The 21696-nt window shown below is 43.3% G+C and overlaps 1 protein-coding gene across 4 annotated transcripts in view; it reads right to left on the bottom strand.

The window, feature by feature from the left end:
• Positions 1 to 21343, bottom strand: part of GARNL3 (GTPase activating Rap/RanGAP domain like 3) — a 154452-nt gene extending 133109 nt beyond the window's left edge. For 2 of the 4 annotated variants that reach the window (XM_082402613.1, XM_082402609.1), the window contains exon 1: positions 20868 to 21059. In XM_082402613.1, coding sequence (XP_082258739.1) covers positions 20868 to 20959 — 92 coding nt within the window. In that variant the 5' untranslated portion in view covers positions 20960 to 21059. Of the gene's footprint in view, positions 1 to 20867; positions 21183 to 21326 lie in introns of those variants that run through there. The other 2 variants (XM_082402606.1, XM_082402608.1) reach the window with 2 other exon arrangements.
• Positions 21344 to 21696: the final 353 nt, after the last annotated feature.

The following is a 21696-nucleotide window of genomic DNA, read 5'->3' as shown; positions in this document are numbered from 1 at the left end:
AATGCTAGTTCTTTTAAACCTTTCCCACCATTTAATTTTGTCTTTTTGCCATATCTTACCCTTAGAGTTTCTGAGTTCCTTTTTAATACTTTCATCTAATTCTTTAGCTTCATTTTCTAACTGTTCAGATGCTGTCTCATCACTGTTAATTTTAATCATTTTCCTCATTTCTGTTATCTTTTCTAGTCTTAACTTTCTAATTTAAAAAATGTACATTCCTCTTAATCTTCTGACATATTTTATCTTTCTTGTCTCACTATTTAAAATATTCAGCAGAGGAAGAACTTCTTGGAAAATGGCAGAGGAAGTGCTCATTTGCATAACTCCTTGGAACCCATGGAAATAAGAAAAAATAGCCCAATACATAGAAGAAAACTCACTGAAACAAGAGAATGACCAAACTCCATGCTATAATTCTGAAGGTCTGCTGTATACAGTTAATCGTGGACAGACTGAAAGCGAACATCAAGGTCTACCTAGCTTATGTAACGTGAGGGAGATGGGCAAGAATGTTCTAAAGGCCGACAGTGCCCGATCTGGAGGGCTGAGGCCTGGAAGCATGGGCAGCACTGGGGCAGAAGCTGTTTGTTCTTTGTTTTTCCTGCCCCAGCTTTTTAACAAGAAGGGGTGGCCTAATCTGAGGAAAAGCTGAAGGAGAGAAGGAAAAGTATATCTTAAGAGCCATTTGAACCTCTTGAAAGATATTAACCAATTACATTTGAACCCACTAAAAGAAGGTCCACGAATCATGGGAAATCGCACTGACCCAGACCCTCTTTGGAGGAGGCTCTCTGCCCTGAAGTGGGGGTGGGGAAGGCTGAAAATTTAAGGGGAGTCCTGCCACGGGGTCACATACACCATAGGCACAGGGGACTCTGCAGACAGGAGGGCAGGCATGGGGAGAGAGTAAAATCAGATGGCACATTCCCACTGTCTCTGTCCCACTTCCCAAGAAGCATCAAAGCCAGACCTCCGGCACCAGCTCTGAAAGAGAAGATTCACCATCACTCATAGAGACGGGGAAGGGAGTCAAGGTGAATCTACCCATATTATCAGTGTGTAAACACAGACCCAGACAGAGCTGCTTCTATCCCAGATGAACATGCAGGAAAAAACTAGCACAGGACCTATGAAAAGAGGTTTGCAAAAGGCAGATGACGAGTACAGACGAGAAGATTTTTAACAGGAATCAGATGAAACATATAACAGCTTTGTTTTCTCAAGAAAATGAGAGGGCAAGAACTCAAAACAAAAGATCAAATAATACATAGACAGACTTCTCAAGGTTCTAGGATAAAAATCCCAGAGTGTGGCAGGAAAAGGGTTGGTTCACGTCATGGAGGTGATTTCTGGGAGGGGAGTGGGCCTGAAGGGGAGGAAATGAGGGCCTCTGTGAGTGAATCTCCGGAGCGGAGCGGGGGCTGTGTATGTGTGTGGTTTCCTCCTGGCCTGGGGGCAGCCCTCAGAAGCACACAGCTTACGATTTTCTTCTCTGTGACTCCCAAGCCCTCAGGGCAACTTGAGTGTTCATATCGTGAGTCTAAACGGATGGGAGTAAAGAGAAATGTGGCCTCCTTCACAGTTAGCCCTCTGCTGATGGTCACGAGGATGCAATCACTGAGAAGAACTGTCCAGCAGCCCCAGATGGGGACCAGCAGCTGTGGGGGCCATGGCCAGGCCTGCTGAGGCCCAGTGATGCAGCGAGAAACAGACCATGGGGGAACACAACTGTGGCACAAGTGCTGTCTCTCTCATACACTGATAGGTAGACCCCTGAAGGCAGCAAAATGGCATAGAAGGTAACAAGGTCTCAGTTCTGGCTCCTTCGGTGTGGCTGATATCTCCCCTGGTGAGGGCTGCATGGATCACTGAGCTGCAGCCATGATTTCATGAGGAACACGGGAAACTTCTGGGAGCCACACCCACTCCCTTGCGTTATTGACCTTGTATCTTCGTTCGGATTGTTGGCTGAAAACAACCTTAAACCAAGCACAAATCATCATTCTTGCTTATCTGCAACCAAGATCAGCATTTGGGGCCTGAGCTGGCTCAGTAGCCAAGGGAGCAGTAACCCCTACACAGCTGGGGGCAGCGGGAAGACAAATCCCTCCTGTCCCCAAATCGAAACTGCCCCTCCCGCACGCCGTCACTCCCCATCTTGCAACATTCTTCCTCCGTGGCACTCACCGCCACTGGAGCCTTCACAGTTATGTGTTTGTTTACTGGTACAGTGTCTGCCTCCCGCCCTCCCTCCACTGGAATGTTAGGTCCATGAGAGCAGGGGCCCCATCTGCCTTGTTCACGGTCTACGCCCAGTGCCTAGCACAGAGAAGGGCTCAGTAAATATGTTTGTTTGTTTTTATAAATAAATAAATTTATTTACTTATTTTTGGCTGCGTTGGGGCTGCGTTGGGTCTTTGTTGCTGCACGCAGGCTTTCTCTAGTTGCGGCGAGTGGGGTCTACTCTTCGTTGTGGTGTGCGGGTTTCTCATTGCGGTGGCTTCTCTTGTTGCGGAGCACGGGCTCTAGGCGTGCAGGCTTCAGTAGTTGTGGTATGCAGGTTCAGTAGTTGTGGCTCGTGGGCTCTAGAGCGCAGGCTCAGTAGTTGTGGTGCACGGGCTTAGTTGCTCCACGGCACGTGGGATCTTCCCAGACCAGGGCTCGAACCCGTGTCCCCTGCATTGGCAGGCGGATTCTTAACCACTGTGCCACCAGGGAAGTCCAGTAAATATATTTTGAATGAATAAGTGACTACGGGAATGCCGCAAAAATATAAGGAAAGTGTTCATATGGAATAGAGAGACTTTGTCGGGCTGTTCTGGCCCTGTTTGAATGAGGTCGCTGGTGGCCCCAGTCAGACCGCTATGGGACCTACTCTATTTCTTTATCAACCTCTGGCAGGGAGCTGCTCTGTGAGGACTGTGGCAAGTGGAGCAAAGGCAATCCATCTGCCGAGCATCAGCCCAGGCCTGGTATACGGCACTGACGCTAGGAAAGACTTCATGGCTGGCAGCTCTTCTAAAGACACTTGTCTCTCTGGTCATAAAATGCGAGACAAGCATTTATGTCCTAACTTTCATTTGTGTTAAAACTATGCAATCACCGACACTTAACTGTTGGAAAATCCACTTCACGCTGCCATCTGAGTCTTGATTTCCCATTTTTACCTCCTCGCCCACTAAAACGGCTCCAAGATAGGCGTGCCAGGTATGTAGCTGCACACCAGTGTGTGCTACCAACTTTGGATCAGTGTGTCTTATTTATGTTTGCTGTGATTGAAGAAAGATGCTGTCTGTGGCAGATATTTTGGAACAACTTGCAAAAGTTGGAAGGCTAAGACGTAATGTCCTAACCTGCTTGGCAGTTTAGAGTTCTGGACATGATTTAGCGTCCACACTCTAAATCAGATGCACTCATGAGAGACTGGTGGGGAACGGAGCCAGGCAAATGAAGGGAGAGGACAAAGGGCATCCGCTTGCTTTTATAGATCATGACAGAGCTGTTGTGGTCCTGGAGTCAGCAGCTTCCTGATTCTCTGGCTTTCTGAGGGAGCAGGGGCAGCTTTGGGGATCAAAGTAGAGTTGGTTCTGCTGTTGGCTTCGATGGCAGCTGCTTCTTGATAGATCAGCTTCTTGTTATGCAGTGGCAGCCTCCCTGATCAGTGCAGAGCACAGTGGTTCTGGGGGCAGGAGTTGTGACTGGGAGCTCAGACTAGAATCTGCTCTCCGGCCCTGCCAACAATTCTGTAAGCACTTAATTTCCATATCACTATTATATCTCATTCTGTTTCTACCAGGTAAAGTGAATTCTGTTGTCTGCAACAGATTACTGACCGATAGGCCTTATATAGTGATGTCTGTCCAATTGGGTTTTGAGCTTAACAGTTCGTGTGACCCCGTGCAGAGTGCAGAGTACGCACAATCTTCTTCTGGTGGGAGCAGTGGTATAACCTCCAGTGGGCAAGAAAAAGAGACTATGTACTTTGATGGGAAGACATTTTGCCTTGTGAGTTTAAAAGAGAGCTTGCTCAAAGCACTAGGCATTTCTATTCCAATCAGCAAAGAGGTGCTGAAGGGCAACCAAAAGAACATACACTAATTGCGGACACTTCTAAGGTCACTGCTACGCTGGAGCAGTGACTGTGATATCACTACCCCCGACCTGCTTTTGTGTTGTCTTGAGCCTTTCCAGGTGTGTCACCTAAAACTGTTGTATCCAAAAGTGCACTGAAAACACAGAAGAGTTGAGAAATACTAGTCTAGTTTAACCTCCAGTAATAAAAATTTTACTGCATCTTGAAGTAGCCATGTTAGCTTGGGGCGCACTGACTGCTGGAATGTACTTTTCGCGTATTGAGTCCAGTCTGTTTTATCATCCCTCGTACTCACTGTGATTTTAGGTCTAGCCCTGGGCCATGCACAGAGTGGGCCTGACTCCTTTTTCGTATGACACCCTTTCAAATGTGGGAGGGCAGCTTTTATATCCTCTGTGAATTTTCTCTTTTTCAAGTAAAACACCCCCTCTCCCTACTGAAATCTTTTTTTCTTTACTGGACCATTCCCATCAGACATAAATATCTTTATAAAACAAAAGCAGAACACCCCAAACCAGAACCAAATAAAGCAGTTTTTCAACTCACATCCCTTCCACCCCTGAGAAAAGCTGACTAGGTTCACTGTTTCCAGTTCCTGTCCTTCCATTATCTCTCAAAGCCAGTCCAGTGCGACTTTCATCCTTACTGTTCCAAAGGACAGCTCTTGTCAAAGGCCACCTATGACCCACATGATGCTAAACCGATGCTCAATTCTTGGCTCTCCACTGGGTGACCCAGTAGCAATATTTGACACAAAAAAATCATTCCCTCTTTCTGTTTTTTTTTAAAATGTTTATTTATACTAATTCCTCCACCCCCCCAAATTAAATTACATCATGTATCCATGACACAATGGTTTCACATATAAGTTTCAAAGTCTAACTTTTACTTGGAATTTATATGGAGAGTTAACCTAAGTCCATCAAATCATAGTCATCCTTCCCACTAATAGTCTATTTATTGATCCCCTTTTCCTAAAGTCTCCTGGTATCCCATACATTTTTTCCCACAAATTTTTTACCTTTCCCTATTTCACTGTGATTCATAGTCACATTAAAGAACAAAACAAAAACCTGGATGCATTCTTTCAAACATCTCCTACCTGAGGGTCCATATCTACACTGTCCAATAAGGCAGCCACAAACCACACGTGGCTCTTGAGCACTTAAAATGTGGCTGCTCTGAAATACAAAGGATCATGAGAGATTACTACAAGCAACTATATGCCAATAAAATGGACAACCTGGAAGAAATGGACAAATTCTTAGAAAAGCACAACCTTCCAAGACTGAACCAGGAAGAAATAGAAAATATGAACAGACCAGTCACAAGCACTGAAATTGAAACTGTGATTAAAAATCTTCCAACAAACAAAAGTCCAGGACCAGATGGCTTCACAGGCAAATTCTACAAACATTTAGAGAAGAGCTAACACCTATCCTTCTCAAAGTCTTCCAAAATATAGCAGAGGGAGGAACACTCCCAAACTCATTCTACGAGGCCACCATCACCCTGATACCAAAACCAGACAAAGGTGTTACAGAAAAAGAAAACTACAGGCTAATATCTCTGATGAACATAGATGCAAAAAGCCTCAACAAAATACTAGCAAACAGAATCCAACAGCACATTAAAAGGATCATACACCATGATCAAGTGGGGTTTATCCCAGGAATGCAAGTATTCTTCAATGTATGCAAATCAATCAATGTGATACACCATATTAACAAATTGAAGGAGAAAAACCATATGATCATCTCAATAGATCCAGAAAAAGGTTTTGACAAAATTCAACACCCATTTATGATAAAAACTCTCCAGAAAGTAGGCATAGAGGGAACTTACCTCAACATAATAAAGGCCATATATGACAAACCCACAGCCAAAATCGTTCTCAATGGTGAAAAACTGAAACCATTTCCTCTAAGATCAGGAACAAGGTAAGGTTGCCCATACTCACCACTCTTATTCAACACAGTTTTGGAAGATTTAGCCACAGCAATCAGAGCAGGAAAAGAAATAAAAGGAATCCAAAGTGGAAAAGAAAAAGTAAAACTGTCACTGTTTGCAGATGACATGATACTATACATAGACAACCTAAAGATGCTACCACAAAACTACTACAGCTAATCAATGAATTTGGTAGAGTAGCAGGATACAAAATTAATGCACAGAAATCTCTTGCATTCCTATATACTAATGATGAAATATCTGAAAGAGAAATTAAGGAAACACTCCCATTTACCACTGCAACAAAAAGAATAAAATACCTAGGAATAAACCTACCTAAGGAGACAAAAGACCTGTATGCAGAAAACTATAAGACACTGATGAAAGAAATTAAAGATGATACAAACAGGTGGCGAGATATACTATGTTCTTGGATTGGAAGAATCAACATTGTGAAAATGACTATACTACCCAAAGCAATCTACACATTCAATGCAATCCCTATCAAACTATCAATGGCATTTTTCACAGAATTAGAACAAAAAATCGCACAATTTGTATGGAAACACAAAAGACCCCGAATAGCCAAAACAATCTTGAGAAAGAAAAACGGAGCTGGAGGAATCAGGCTCCCAGACTTCAGACTATACTACAAAGCTGCAGTAATCCAGACAGTACGGTACTGGCACAAAAACAGAAATATATATCAATGGAACAGGACAGAAAGCCCAGAGGTAAACCCATGCACATATGGTCACCTTATCCTTGATAAAGGAGGCAAGACTATACAATGGAGAAAAGACAGCCTCTTCAATAAGTGGTGCTGGGAAAACTGGACAGCTACATGTAAAAGAATGAAATTAGAACACTCCCTAACACCATACACAAAAATAAACTCAAAATGGATTAAAGACCTAAATATAAGGCCAGACACTATAAAACTCTTAGAGGAAAACATAGGCAGAACACTCTATGACATAAATCACAGCAAGATCCTTTTTGACCCACCTCTTAGAGAAATGGAAATAAGAACAAAAATAAACAAATGGGACCTAATGAAACTTAAAAGCTTTTGCACAGCAAAGGAAACCATAAACCAGATGGAAAGACAACCCTCAGAATGGGAGAAAATATTTGCAAATGAAGCAACTGACAAAGGATTAATCTCCAAAATTTACAAGCAGCTCATGCAGCTCAATATCAAAAAACCAAACAACCCAATCCAAAAATGGGCAGAAGACCTAAATAGACATTTCTCCCAAGAAGATATACAGATTGCCAACAAACACATGAAAGGATGCTCAACATCACTAGTCATTAGAGAAATGCAAATCAAAACTACAATGAGGTATCACCTCACACCAGTCAGAATGGCCATCATCAAAAAATCTACAAACAATAAATGCTGGAGAGGGTGTGGAGAAAAGGGAACCCTCTTGCACTGTTGGTGGGAATGTAAATTGATACAGCCACTATGGAGAACAGTATGGAGGTTCCTTAAAAATTAAAAATAGAACTACCATACGAGCCAGCAATTCCACTATTGGGGCATATATCCTGAGAAAACCATAATTCAAAAAGAGTCATGTACCACAATGTTCATTGCAGCACTATTTACTATAGCCAGGACATGGAAGCAACCTAAGTGTCCATTGACAGATGAATGGATAAAGAAGATGTGGCACATATATACAATGGAATATTACTCAGCCATAAAAAGAAACGACATTGAATTATTTGTAGTGAGGTGGATGGATGTAGAGTCTGTCATACAGAGTGAAGTAAGTCAGAAACAGAAAAACAAATACCGTATGCTAACACACATATATGGAATCTACAAAAAAAAATGGTTCTAATGAACTTAGGGGCAGGACAGGAATAAAGACACAGACATAGGGAATGGACTTGAGGACATGGGGAGGGGGAAGATTAAGCTGGGACGAAGTGCGAAAGTAGCATTGACATATATACACTACCAAAAGTAAAATAGATAGCTAGTGGGAAGCAGCTGCATGGCACAGGGAGATCAGCTCGGTGCTTTGCGACCACCTAGAGGGGTGGGATAGGGAGGGTGTGAGGGAGACGCCAAGAGGGAGGGGATATGGGGATATACGTAGGCATATAGCTGATTCACTTTGTTATACAGCAGAAAGTAACAGAACACTGTAAAGCAATTATACTCCAATAAAGATGTTAAAAAAAAAATGTGGCTGCTCTGAACTGAGATGCTGAAGTGTAAAATACATACCAGATTTCAAAGACAGTACTGAAAAGAAAAGGAAAGTATCTTAATTATTCTTAATATTGATTACATGTTAAAATGATAATATTTTGGATATACTGAGTTAAACAAAATAAACTATTGAAATTAATTTCATTTTTTTTCACTTTTTAAAATATGGCCACTAGAAAATCTTAAATTCCATATGTAATTCTACACACTTGCTATCACCAGAAGGAGCCACTTACTTCGTTTCACTAAACATCCATGAACATCCTAGATATCTTTCCAAGTCAGAATACAGATTGGTATCAGTCTTTTTAACAGATGATTAGTATCGTATTGACACATTCCTGATGGACTTTTTTTTACACTTTTACAAGCAATCCTACAGTGAACTGGAGCCTTCTATATACAGCTTCTTGGGCAGCCACACCTCATTGCTAACTCATATTTGCCTCCTGTCCTCTAAGATCCTAGCTCAAGAGACAACCACACGTGTGGTTCAGACTTTCCAACACCTCTACACTTGCGTGCTGCTTTAAAATTTTTTTCCCCAGGAAAACCAGCAGTGAGTCTCACTGTACAGGCCAAATCTCCTGATTTTCCTACAGCATGGTTTGTCAGACTTCATCTTTGTTCAGATCTTCAGCTCTGGAAACCAGACAACCAAATATAATTTCTCATATTAACCTTCTAAAGCAAAACTAATTTGACTATTGTCTTCCTCCAAGAAAGGAATCTGGTTTGTATTAACTTAAACTCTTAGTGAATAATAAAAGTTGTTTTTTTCCCTTCTCTTAGGAGAACAGACATAATATGAAAATTAATTTTCTCTGTTGGCCCTAAGAGCCCATTATGTCAGCCCGATACAAGACAGCTCCCAATAGCCTTTCTCAGGAAGACTGCTGTTTTTCCAGAAGAAAATTGACAGCAGCAGATCTATTTGTGATTAAATACTTAAGGGCCTGACACACAAAAAAAGAATAATGACATAATATAGAGGGACAAAGGCTGTGAAAACAGCTCACATTAAAATGCTTGTTTACAAGCATTGGGGAAGAAAAGTCTCCTGAAAAAAAAAAAGAAAAAAAAAATCTAAGAATCTAAGAGTCAGGAGAAACATAAGGAAGAAGAAAAGAAGGCAACCAAATGCATAATGGATAACTGTTCTTTTCTGATTCTGTCTTGGCCTGGAAAGCCATCTTTAGGAACACGAAAGCATTTGTCTTGGCATCAAATTTGTTCTCACAAGGCGTGGGTTATATGCATTACTAATAAGGAAGCCGCTATGTAGGAAGCAGTATCTGGGAAAGTGGAAAATATGTTTTCCATTTGTAATTCAAAATCTTCTGTCTATGTAGGGCTCTTCCCTCCCTGTGGCTAAACATAGTAAGCATAATTTAACCACTCAACTAAGGTAGTCTTTTACAATGAGTACTAAAAAATGCAGAAATCCCATTCTGTGACTCTAGGGTGACATCTGGGTATCTATAATTTGGAAAGCTTCCCAAATTTAATGGCACTTTTTTTGGGCAGGGGGGCAATCCAGTATCCATTCCCCTTCTTCTGGTAATAGTACTATGATTTTTCCTTTGGGGAATCACTTCCTTGTGGTCTCTATGAAGTGATCTAACCCCTCAGTTCTGGGTTGGGCACATGACCCAGGCCCAGCCAATTAGCATGTTTTACCCCCTTCTGGCCAAAATGATTGGTTCACAGATGAGCAGAGAACCCAAGAGATCCAACGAATGTCAAGCCTGGGACGTGCCCTAGAACCTTTGAGAAAGAGGTAATATCTTTCTGCTGGGATTGTCCATTGATAGAAAGTAATCCTGGACTCATTCATTTTCTTTGCCTCCAAGAGGAAAGACCTTGAGGATAAGGTCAACCCAGAAAATGAAGAAAGATTACTGATGACATTATTTGAACACCTGGATCTATCCTCTCCTAAAGCTTGGTCTCCCCCAGCATTCTGCAGTTGCATGAACCGATGATTCTCCTCTGCTTGACATTCATAGCCTTTGATAATCTTTTTAAAAATTTTAACAACTGGTAAGGCACTAATCAGAAAAGGTGCAGTGTGTTACTAGTCCTGCTTGTGGCTGAAGGAGAACTGTTCAATGGTGATTACAACTGGGTAGCCAGGAGTAGGAATCACTCGACCACAATCCAAGCCACCACTTTTCACGTGGTATCAGAGCCAGAAATACAATTCATAGACCCACGCTGACCTAGGAAATCAGAATCTTGGGGGGGGGTGGGGGAGGGGCAGAAAACGGTCTTAAGAAGCCCTCCTGGTGATTCTCATATATGTCAGGTTTGAGAACCACTATATTAGACTTGAGAGCACTGGTTCTCAAACACAGTTTCCTAAGCCCCCATCTCCAGAGACTCTGACTGAGTAAATTTAGGGTTGGGCTTGAGAATTTGCATTTCTAACAAGTTCCCAGGTGATGCTGATGCTGCTGACCTGGGGACCACACTTTAAGTACCACTGTCTGCGAGGTTGACCTAAGAGATGTCTAAAGTTCCATTCAATGTTGACATTCTTTGACCTTGAGGATTTACGCTGCAAATCCAGTCCTACTACGTAACCCTGTTAATGCTTTGGTTCACACGTGGTCTGGCTCCACGAAGTGTTGGCAGCCAAAATGACACAGCTCAGCAAGAGAGGAGTACTTTAAAATAACTCAGGTTCATCACAAAGTCACAAAAGATAACAGATATATTTCTTAAAATATATCTTAGAGCAACAAAAACAATAGGGAAACCTATTAGCCACACTCAGACAAAGTAGGTGTTTCTGCACCCCCTACAGGTTTTTATTTAGGCAGTCCTAACCAGTGCCCTGTGGACCTATTGTCCTTTGCCTCAATCCCTCTTTTCCTAAATCTACAGCTCAAAACACTACAAAAAAGCAAGGCAGGACCTTGCTCTGAGGGCAGGGGAAGAGGAAAAACTGAATGGGCAAAGCTAGAATTTTAATGAGGCATGGGAAGGGAAAGGTTGAGAACCTTCACATAAACATTAATCATTTTTGTCCATAACAGTTATGATTTAGTAATGCTTTGTGCCAGACACTGTTTTTAGCACTTTGCACAAATCAGTTCACTTAAAGCTCACATCAATATTGTGAGAGCAGTATTACTGTCATTTTACAAATGAGTTAACCAAGGCTCAGAGGGGTTAATCAACTTGTCCAAGGCCACACACACAGCAAGCGAAAAGTCAGAAACCTGAACCCAGGTCTGTGTCACTCCAAAGCCCTTTTTCTTGAACACAGCCTGATATGCCTTCCTACAAAATGAGGACAAACACATCTAGGGCAAGTGGCTTCACAGCATCAGCGTCTGGCCCTATGGCCTCCAGGTTTCCCAGCTAGTCCTCCTCACTGCCACCTGCTCGGAGGCCTCTTGCCTGGGCCCCTCCTTGCTCCTTTGTGTTCATTATGTGTTGTGTCTGCCCGCCAGTTGTCGGAGCTGATACAGCACTGGTCCCCACCCCCCAGGCCACAGACCGGTTTTGGTCCTCGGCCTGTTAGGAACCGGGCCGCACAGCGGGAGGCGAGCGGCGAGTGAGCGAGCAAGGCTTCATCTGCCGCTCCCCATCGCTTGCATTACCACCTGAACCATCCGCCCCAACCCTGGTCCGTGGAAAAATTGTCTTCCACGAAACTGGTCCCTGGTGCCAAAAAGGTTGGGGACCACTGTGATACAGGATAGTCAGCAAAGACAGTTGCCATCCTGAAATAATGCCTTTTTTGCCTTGATGTCACCAAGATGATTGAGTAAATATGGTTAAACCAGATTCTGAAAGGCCGTAAACACAAGGCAGCGGCATTTAAACTTGACACAATAGGAAATGAGAAGTAGTGGAGGACTTTGGGAGTAAGGGAGGCTAATCTGGCAACACACCCACAAATTAGGCCAAGGCTCTCTCCCCTGGCTGTCCATCACAATCACCTGCATCCCACACCCCATTACCACCCTGGACTTTCTGGAACAATAGGCCAGGAGGAGGGACCCACACACTTGTATGGTTAAGATGTTTCACAGGTGACTGTTCTTCATTGGCCCTAAAAGTCCACGATGTCAGCCCAATACAAGACAGCTCTTAATATTTCTCACTTAAAACTGAGATGATTTGGATTAATGGATTAAAGAGGTAATTTTTTTTTAAAGCAACAGAAACATTAGGAGAAACTGTAGATGAACATTTATCTTTTTAAGTCAGGGAGGCCTTTTCTAACTAAGCATAAACAGGAGGAATAAATTAGTAGATTTGACTAAACTTAAAAAAAAATGATAATAAAGTCTATCAAAAAAACACCATAAAGAAAGTTAAAAGGCAAATAATGAAGTGCAAAAAATATTTGCTACAGAAGGTGGAGTCAAGATGGTGGTGCGGGAAGATGCGGAGTTAGCATCTCCCCACAACTAGGGCGCCTGCCGGCTGCTGGTGGGAAACTCTGACATCCAAGGAGATGGGAAGAACCCCAAAGTGAACTGGTAGGACACAGGGGGACCGAGGGGGGAAGAGAAGTGGAGGCCAGACAAGATCTGCGCCCCTGAGGCTGGGGAGATCAGGAGAGGCAGGTGTGAGGGGCCCTCCCAGGCCGGAGGAGCAGGAGAGGAGAAGAGCGCATTTGCCCTGCCCACTTGAGCCCAAGGAGCCTGCTGGGCTCCCAGGTGAGGTCCCCTGCCCTCTGAGACCAGGGGTGGGGGGCACAACTGGGCCCCTTCTGTTCCTTGAGCCTAAGACTCACCCCCCACAGTCCCCAGGGCCTTTTTCAGTCCCGTGGGTCCTAAGCATAGGCCCTGCCCACCACCCAAACCTTGCAAAAAAATATGTCACACATGAAGGAGCAAGGTAAAAACCTACAAACCAAATAGATAAAGAGGAAATAGGCAATTTACCTGAAAAAGAATTCAGAGTAATGATAGTAAAGATGATCCAGAATCTCAGAAATAGAATGGAGGCACGGAGAAAATACAAGAAATGTTTAAAAAGATCTGGAAGAACTAAAGAACAAACAAACAGAGATGAACAACACAATAACTGAAATGAAAAATACACTAGAAGGCATCAATAACAGAATAACTGAGGCAGACGAACGAATAAGTGAGCTGGAAGACAAAATGGTGGAAATAATGCCGAGGAGCAGAATAAAGAAAAAAGAATGAAAAGAATTGAAGACAATCTCAGAGACCACTGGGACAACACTAAACGCACCAACATTCGAATTATAGGGGTCCCAGAAGAAGAAGAGAAAAAGAAAGGGTCTGAGAAAATATTTGAAGAGATTATAGTAGAAAACTTCCCTAACATGGGAAAGGAAATCGTCACCCAAGTCCAGGAAGCATAGAGAGTCCCATACAGGATAAACTCTAGGAAAAACACACCAAGACACATATTAATCAAACTAACAAAAATTAAATTCAAAGAAAAAATATTAAAAGGAGCAAGGGAAAAACAAAAAATAACATACAAAGGAATCCCCATAAGGTTATCAGCTGATTTTTCAGCAGAAACTCTGCAGGCCAGAAGGGAGTGGCAGGATATACTTAAAGTGATGAAAGAGAAGAACCTACAACAAAGATTACTCTACCCAGCAAGGATCTCATTCAGATTTGATGGAGAAGTCAAAAGCTTTTCAGACAAGCAAAAGCTAAGAGAATTCAGCACCACCAAACCAGCTTTACAACAAATGCTAAAGGAACTTCTCTAGATGGGAAACACAAGAGAAGGAAAAGACCCACAAAACAAACCCAAAACAATTAAGAAAATGGTAATAGGAACATACATATCGATAATAACATTGTAAATGGATTAAATGCCCCAACCAAAAGACACAGACTGGCTGAATGGATACAAAAACAAGACCCATATATATGCTATCCACAAGAGGCCCACTTCAGACCTAGGGACACATACAGACTGAAAGTGAGGGGATTGGAAAAAGATATTCCATGCAAATGGAAATCAAAAGAAAGCCGGAGTAGCAATACTTGCATCAGATAAAATAGACTTAAAATAAAGACTGTTACAAGAGATAAGGAGGGACACTACATAATGATCAAGGGATTAATCCAAGAAGAAGAAATAACAATTAAATGTTTATGCACCCAACATAGGAGTATCTCAATACATAAGGCAAATGCTAATAACCATGAAAGGAAATCAACAGTAAGACAATAATAGTAGGGGACTTTAACACCCCACTTACACCAATGGACAGATCATCCAAACAGAAAATAAATAAGGAAACACAAGCTTTAAATGACACAATAAAACAGATAGATCTAATTGATATTAATAGAACATTCCACCCGAAATTGGCAGAATACACTTTCTTCTCAAGTGCACATGGAACATTCTGCAGGATAGATCACATCTTGGGTCACAAATCAAGCCTTGGAAAATTTAAGAAAATTGAAATTGTATCAAGCATCTTTTCTGACCACAATGCTATGAGATTGGAAATCAGTTACAGGAAAAAAAAAACTGTAAAAAACACAAATACATGGAGGTTAAACAGTGCACTACTAAATAACTAAGAGATCACTGAATAAATCAAAGAAGAAATTAAAAAATACATAGAAAAAAATGACAATGAAAACACGACGATCCAAAACCTATGGGATGCAGCAAAAGCAGTTCTAAGAGGGTAGTTTATAGCAATACAATGTCACCTCAAGAAACAAGAAAAATCTCAAATAAACAAACTAAACCTACACTTAAAACAACTAGAAAAGAACAACAAAGAAAACCCAAAGTCAGTAGAAGGAAAGAAATCATAAAGATCAGAGCTAAATAAAGGAAATAGAAATGAAGAAAACAATAGCAAAGATCAATAAAACTAAAAGCTCGTTCTTTGAGAAGATAAAATTGATAAACCCTTAGCCAGACTCATCAAGAAAAGAAGGGAGAGGACACAAATCAATAAAAATAGAAATGAAAAAGGAGAAATCACAACTGACGCTTCAGAAATACAAAGGATTTTAAGAGACTACTACAAACAACTATATGCCAGTAAAATGGACAACCAGGAAGAAATGGACAAATTCTTGGAAAGGTACAATTTTCCAAGACTGAAACACCAAGAATTAGAAAATATAAACAGACCTATCACAAGTAATGAAATTGAAACCATAATTAAAAATCTTCCAGCAAACAAAAGTCCAGGACCAGATGGCTTTACAGGAGAATTCTATCAAACATTTAAAGAAGCACTAACACCGATCCTTCTCAAACTCTTCCAAAATATAGCAGAGGGAGGAACACTCCCAAACTCATTCTACAAGGCCACCATCACCCTGATACCAAAACCAGACAAAGGTGTTACAGAAAAAGAAAACTACAGGACAATATCTCTGATGAACATAGATGCACAAATCCTAAACAAAATACTAGCAAACAGAATCCAACAACACATTAAAAGGATCATACACCATGATTTATCCCAGGGATGCAAGGATTCTTCAATATATGCAAATCAATCAATGCGATACACCACATTAACAAATTAAGGAATAAAAACCATATGATCATCTCAATAGATGCAGAAAAAGCTTTTGACAAAGTTCAACACCAATTTATGATAAAAACTCTCCAGAAAATGGGCATAGAGGGAACCTACGTCAACATAATAAAGGCCATATATGACAAACCCACAGCAAGCATCATACTCAATGGTGAAAAACTGAAAGCATTTCAGCTAAGATCAGGAACAAGACAAGGATGTTCACTCTCGCCACTCTTATTCAACATAGTTTTGGAAGTCCTAGCCACAGCAATCAGAGAAGAAAAAGAAATAAAAAGAATACAAATTGGAAAAGAAGAAGTAAAACTGTCACTGTTTACTGATGACACGACACTATACATAGAAAATCCTAAAGATGCCACCAGAAAACTACTAGAACTAATCAATGAATTTGGTAAAGTTGCAGGATACAAGATTAATGCACAGAAATCTCTGGCATTCCTATAAACCAACAACAAAAAATCAGAAAGAAAATCTAAGGAAACACTCCTATTTACCACTGCAACAAAAAGAATAAAATACCTAGGAATAAACCTGCCTAAGAAGGTGAAAGACTTGTACTCAAAAAACTATAAAACACTGATGAAAGAAATCAAAGATGACATAAACAAATGGAGAAATATACCATGTTCTTGGATTGGAAGAATCAATATTGTGAAAATGACTATACTACCCAAAGCAATCTACAGATTCAATGCAATCCCTATCAAACTATCAATGGCATTCTTCACAGAATTAGAACAAAAAATTTTACAATTCGTACAGAAACACAAAAGACCCCGAATAGCCAAAGCAATCTTGAAAAAGAAAAATAGAGTTGGAGGAATCAGGCTCCCTGACTTCAAACTATACCACAAAGCTACAGTAATCAAGACAGTATGGTACTGGTACAAAAACAGAAATATAGATCAATGGTACAAGGTAGAATGCCCAGAGAAAAACCCACGCACATATGGGCACCTAATTTATGACAAAGGAGGCAAGAACATACAATGGAGAAAAGACAGCCTCTTCAATAGGTGGTGCTGGGAAAACTGGACAGCTACATGTAAAAGAATGAAATTAAAACACTCCCTAACACCATACACAAAAATAAACTCCAAATGGATTAAAGATTTAAATGTAAGACCAGACACTATAAAACTCTGAGAGGAAAACACAGGAAAAACACTCTTTGACATAAACCACAGCAAGATCTTTTTTGACCCACCTCCTAGAGTTTCGGAAATAAAAACAAAAATAAACAAATGGGACTTAATTAAATTTAAAAGCTTTTCCAAAGCAAAGGAAACCATAAACAAGACAAAAAGACAACCCTCAGAATGGGATAAAATATTTGCCAATGAAACAACAGACAAAGGATTAATCTCCAAATATACAAACAGCTCATGGAGCTAAATATCAAAAAAACAAACAATCCAGTTAAAAAATGGGTGGAAGACCTAAATAGACATTTCACCAAGGAAGACATACAGATGGCCAAGAGGCACATGAAAAGATGCTCAACATCACTAATTATTAGAGAAATGCAAATCAAAACTACAATGAGGTATCACTTCACGCCAGTCAGAATGGCCATTATCAAAAAATCTACAAACAATAAATGCTGGAAAGGGTGTGGTGAAAAGGGAACCCTCCTGCACTGTTGGTGGGAATGTAAATTGATACAACCACTATGGAAAACAGTATGGAGGTTCCTTAAAAAACTAAAAACAGAACTACTATATGACTCAGCAATTCCACTATTGGGGCATATTCCCTGAGAAAACCATAATTCAAAAAGAGTCATGTACCACAATGTTCATTGCAGCACTATTTACAATAGCCAGGACATGGAACCAACCTAAATGTCCATCGACAGATGAATGGATAAAGAAGATGTGGCACATATATACAATGGAATATTACTCAGCCATAAAAAGAAACGAAATTGAGTTATTTGTAGTAAGGTGGATGGACCTAGAGTCTGTCATACAGAGTGAAGTAAGTTAGGAAGAGAAAAACAAATACCGTATGCTAAGGCATATATATGGAATCTAAAAAAATTAAAAATAAAAATGGTACTGAGAACCTAGTTGCAGGGCAGGAATAAAGAGGTAGACATAGAGAATGGACTTGATGATGTGGGGTGGGAGGGCGAAGCTGGGGCGAAGTGAGAGTAGCATCGACATATATACACTACGGAATGTAAAATAGTTGGCTGGTGGGAAGCAGCAGCATAGCACAGGGAGATCAGCTGGGTGCTTTGCGATGCCCTAGAGGGGTGGGATAGGGAGGATGGGAGGCAGGCTCAAGAGGGAGGGGATATGGGGACATGTGTATGCATATGGCTGATTCGCTTTGTTGTGCAATAGAAACTAACACAGTATTGTGAAGCAATTATACTCCAATAAAGATCTATTAAAAACAAATTAAAGTAGCTGAAAAAAAAATTTGCTACATATTTGACAAAATAATTAATTCCCTTAATAAATAAAAAGTGCTTCAATTCAATAAGGAAAAGATAAATATTCCAAAGGAAAAATGGACAAAGTACATTATATGTATTTCATTTGAAGAAGAAATACAAATTATGAATAAATGTGAGAAAAAAGTTTCACCTCACTACTAAACATGGAAATTCAAATTCAAATTAAAACAAGGTATCACTTTGACAAATATTTATAAATGATAATGCCTAGCAGTGAGGATGAGAAAAAACAGGCACATTTATATGCTCTTGGGAGAACTAAAAACTGGCACAACTTTCTGGCGGGCAATTTGGCCTTATGCTTCAAAAGCCTTTAAAATGTTCATTTTCTGGGATCCAATAATCTCTATCACTTCTCTGAATTTATCTTAAGGAGATGATTACCTCTTACAGACTCATACACAGACTAATGTACATGGATTCAATGTGTCTTTAGTACGAGTGAGAAACTGGTAATAAACTGCATGTACAATAATAAAGGATGGGTTAAATACATTGTCTTCCAACAAACAAATTATTTTTATAATCACAAAAATGGTAATCATTATTTCTATGGCTTATATGATAATATCATGGAGTGTTAAATAGAGGGAAACACCTTTGGAGGCCGAGAAGTCATTTAGTCTTTCAGGTGTAACGTCATGAAGACAAAGGAGGGGGTGGTAAAAGTGAGAGTTCAGAGGAAGAGAGAAATCTTCTAAACCAGTGCTGTGCAATATTGGAAACAGTCATATGTGGCTATTTAAATTTAAATTAAAGTTAAATAAAATTTAAAATTCATTTCCTTAGTTGCATGAGCCATATTTCAGGAGCTCAATACCCACAGGCGGCTAGTGGTTACAGTATCAGACAGGATGGGCTATAGAATGCCTCCATTATCACAGAAAGTTCTATTGGATAGTGCTGCTCTAAACATTCTACCTCAGGCCTGGATCCAGCTTTTGACTCATCTCTTCAGCCTCATCTCTTGGTGCACTTTCCAACCTTCATGCTCCAGCAACAAGAGTGTAAGCATCAGAAGGGCAGAGACCATATTTGCCTGGTGCTCCCGGTCTAGTGGGGGAGAGGTGTTATCCGGGTAATTATACACAGTGGTGTGTAGACTAGCCGTCAATGTGTAGATTGTTGATACAGCACAGAGCTCAGGTCGGGGTTCAGGGAAGACTTCCCAGAGGAGGGGTCGGCGTTACCCAAAAAGTAAAGACAAGACTATTCTAAGTACAGAAAAGAGCATGGTATGAGTAAAGGCACAGATGAGAGATAGCACAGCATAAGGGAAGAATTACCAGCTGGTCAGGCATTTATTTATTCAAGAGATAGTAAATGCCTGTGATGGGCCAGGCCTGAGCCAGCCTCCAAGGACAGAGCAGTGAACAGCTATGGTCCCTGTCCTCAGGATGCTTATAATCTCATCTGGTACTGCTGGAGCACCAAGGGTGAGGTGAGGTGACAAGGGCCTGGCATCTCATATTAAGGGTCCTGTTTTTTATCCTAGCAATTGAACCCTCTTTTCTGCCACAGGGAGGGCCAGAGTCCCACTTCCTATCTTTCTCCCCTTCCTCTGCCCCAGTCCCCATCGCGGCCCTGGGAGATGGAGAGCTCCTGGGAGGGGGGAGGGGAGGTAAGGCATGGGAGGGGCACAGTGGACAGTGCAGTAAGACTCTTCCAGCGGCCAATGAGAATGTGGATTTGAGACGTGGAAGAATAAAGACGGGAAGTGTAGTTGGGGGGCTGCTGGAGTATTCTAGAAGGGACCAGGGACTGAAAAATGGGAGGGCCCACTTCAGTGACGTTGGAGCGGGAGAAGACACTCCAAGTTAAGGAAATGCCCTCTGAGGGAAGGAATCTCGCCGAGCAGAGGGAGAGCCACCGAGCGCGGCGGGGGAGGGCGTGTCTTCCGGGCAAGGTTCCAGGGAGAAGAAGGACCCGGACACATCAGGCGAGTTCCCCAAGCCAAAGGAAGCGGGCGGGAGGGGCACGGGCACCCCTGGCAGAGGAAAGGCATCGGCAGGTCAGAGGGGCAGGAGGGGCCGGGCATGTCGGGGGCCACCAGCCAGGATGGGCGGCGCCATGAGGCAGCAGGTGTGCGTTACCTGGGGAGCCAGGCTAGGAAGGCTGGAGCTGGCCTGGGTCCTGGGGCAGCTCAGAGGGACTCCTCGGGGAGGGAGACCTACCTCCCTTGGACTTTAGGGGGGCTATTTCCCGACCTTGTCCTTGAGCATTTACAAGAGTCGGGCAGGGCAAATTCTCCACAGCCCGAAATCCGCCTATAGCCACGGCTTTGCTCGGGGCCTGCCAAGGGACCGACGCTTTGGGGGCGTCTCGTCGGGTCTGGATTCCCGACTCTCGTCAGGTGCTTCTCTGGGGCAACCCCCTCCCGCACCTGCCGCTCAGACAGCCCAGCCCCCTTCGACTCCCGGCCGCTGTGCTCAGGCTCCTCGCCCGATCTCTTCAGACCACCACCTCAGCCGAGACCCCTCCCCCCGCCGCGACCTCGCGGCCCTCGGTCCCCTCAGACGGCCACCCCCCACGTGGCCGGCTCCCCACTTCCGCCCCTCCCGGCCGCACCCCTCCCGGGCCGCTGTACCTGGGGCTCTCGAAGCTGCACCCCCTGCGCCGCAGCGCCGCCCTCTTCTGCCGCAGGAGCGCAGCGGCCGCCCCGCCGGGCTCTGGCTCCATCGCCCCGGGCGGGGGCCGCGGGCTCGGGCGCACTCGGGTGGGCTCGGGCCTCGGCGGGGCTCGGCGGGCCGCTCGGCTCGCGCGCCGCAGCCCACGCCCCGCCCCGCGCGCCTCTGCCCGGCCTAGGCCCCGCCCTGGCTCCGCCCCTAACTTCGGTCCAGCCGCTCCGTGCCCGTCGGCGGGATCTAGGCCCCGCCCTGGACCCGCCCTAAGGCTCAGTCCCGCCCACTCTGTGCTCCTCAGCCAGGTCCAGACCCCGCACAACCCCGCCCCGAACTGCGGCCCAGCCCACTTCGCGCCTCTCAGCCAGGTCCAGACCCCACCCCAGCTCCGCCCCGCACTCCAGCCACGCCCCTCCCGCACAGACCTCGCGGGGTTCCCTGTGCGGGCTGTCAGCACCTCTGCTAGGCCCACAAGCCTAAAGTGCCACCCCATCCTCAGCTCCGTACAGTCTACGGCCCCTCCCCTCCCGCTCCGTGGCCCTCAGCACCGACCCAGGCCCCACCCAGGTACCCTCCCACTACTGAGCTCTCGCGCGCGGCCTCCGCCCTCACCCCAAGGGTCGGTTCCTCAGAGAGTCGCCCCTCCACATCTCAGTACCTCTCGGCCCTTTCTAACGTAGCACTGTCCTCTCTTAGGGCCGCCTTTCCCCGTGCCCCAACCATAGGCAAGGCACTGCTTTTTCTCTCCAAAGCGCCCCCTCTCCCCCCCTCGACAGTGCCGGCCAAGCTCAAGTT

This window comes from Balaenoptera borealis (genome assembly GCF_965194805.1).
Source record: "Balaenoptera borealis genome assembly, chromosome: 8".
Classification (NCBI taxonomy): Eukaryota; Metazoa; Chordata; class Mammalia; order Artiodactyla; family Balaenopteridae; genus Balaenoptera; species Balaenoptera borealis.
Note: the sequence above shows the minus strand (reverse complement) of the source record. Positions and strands in the feature narration are given on the sequence as shown.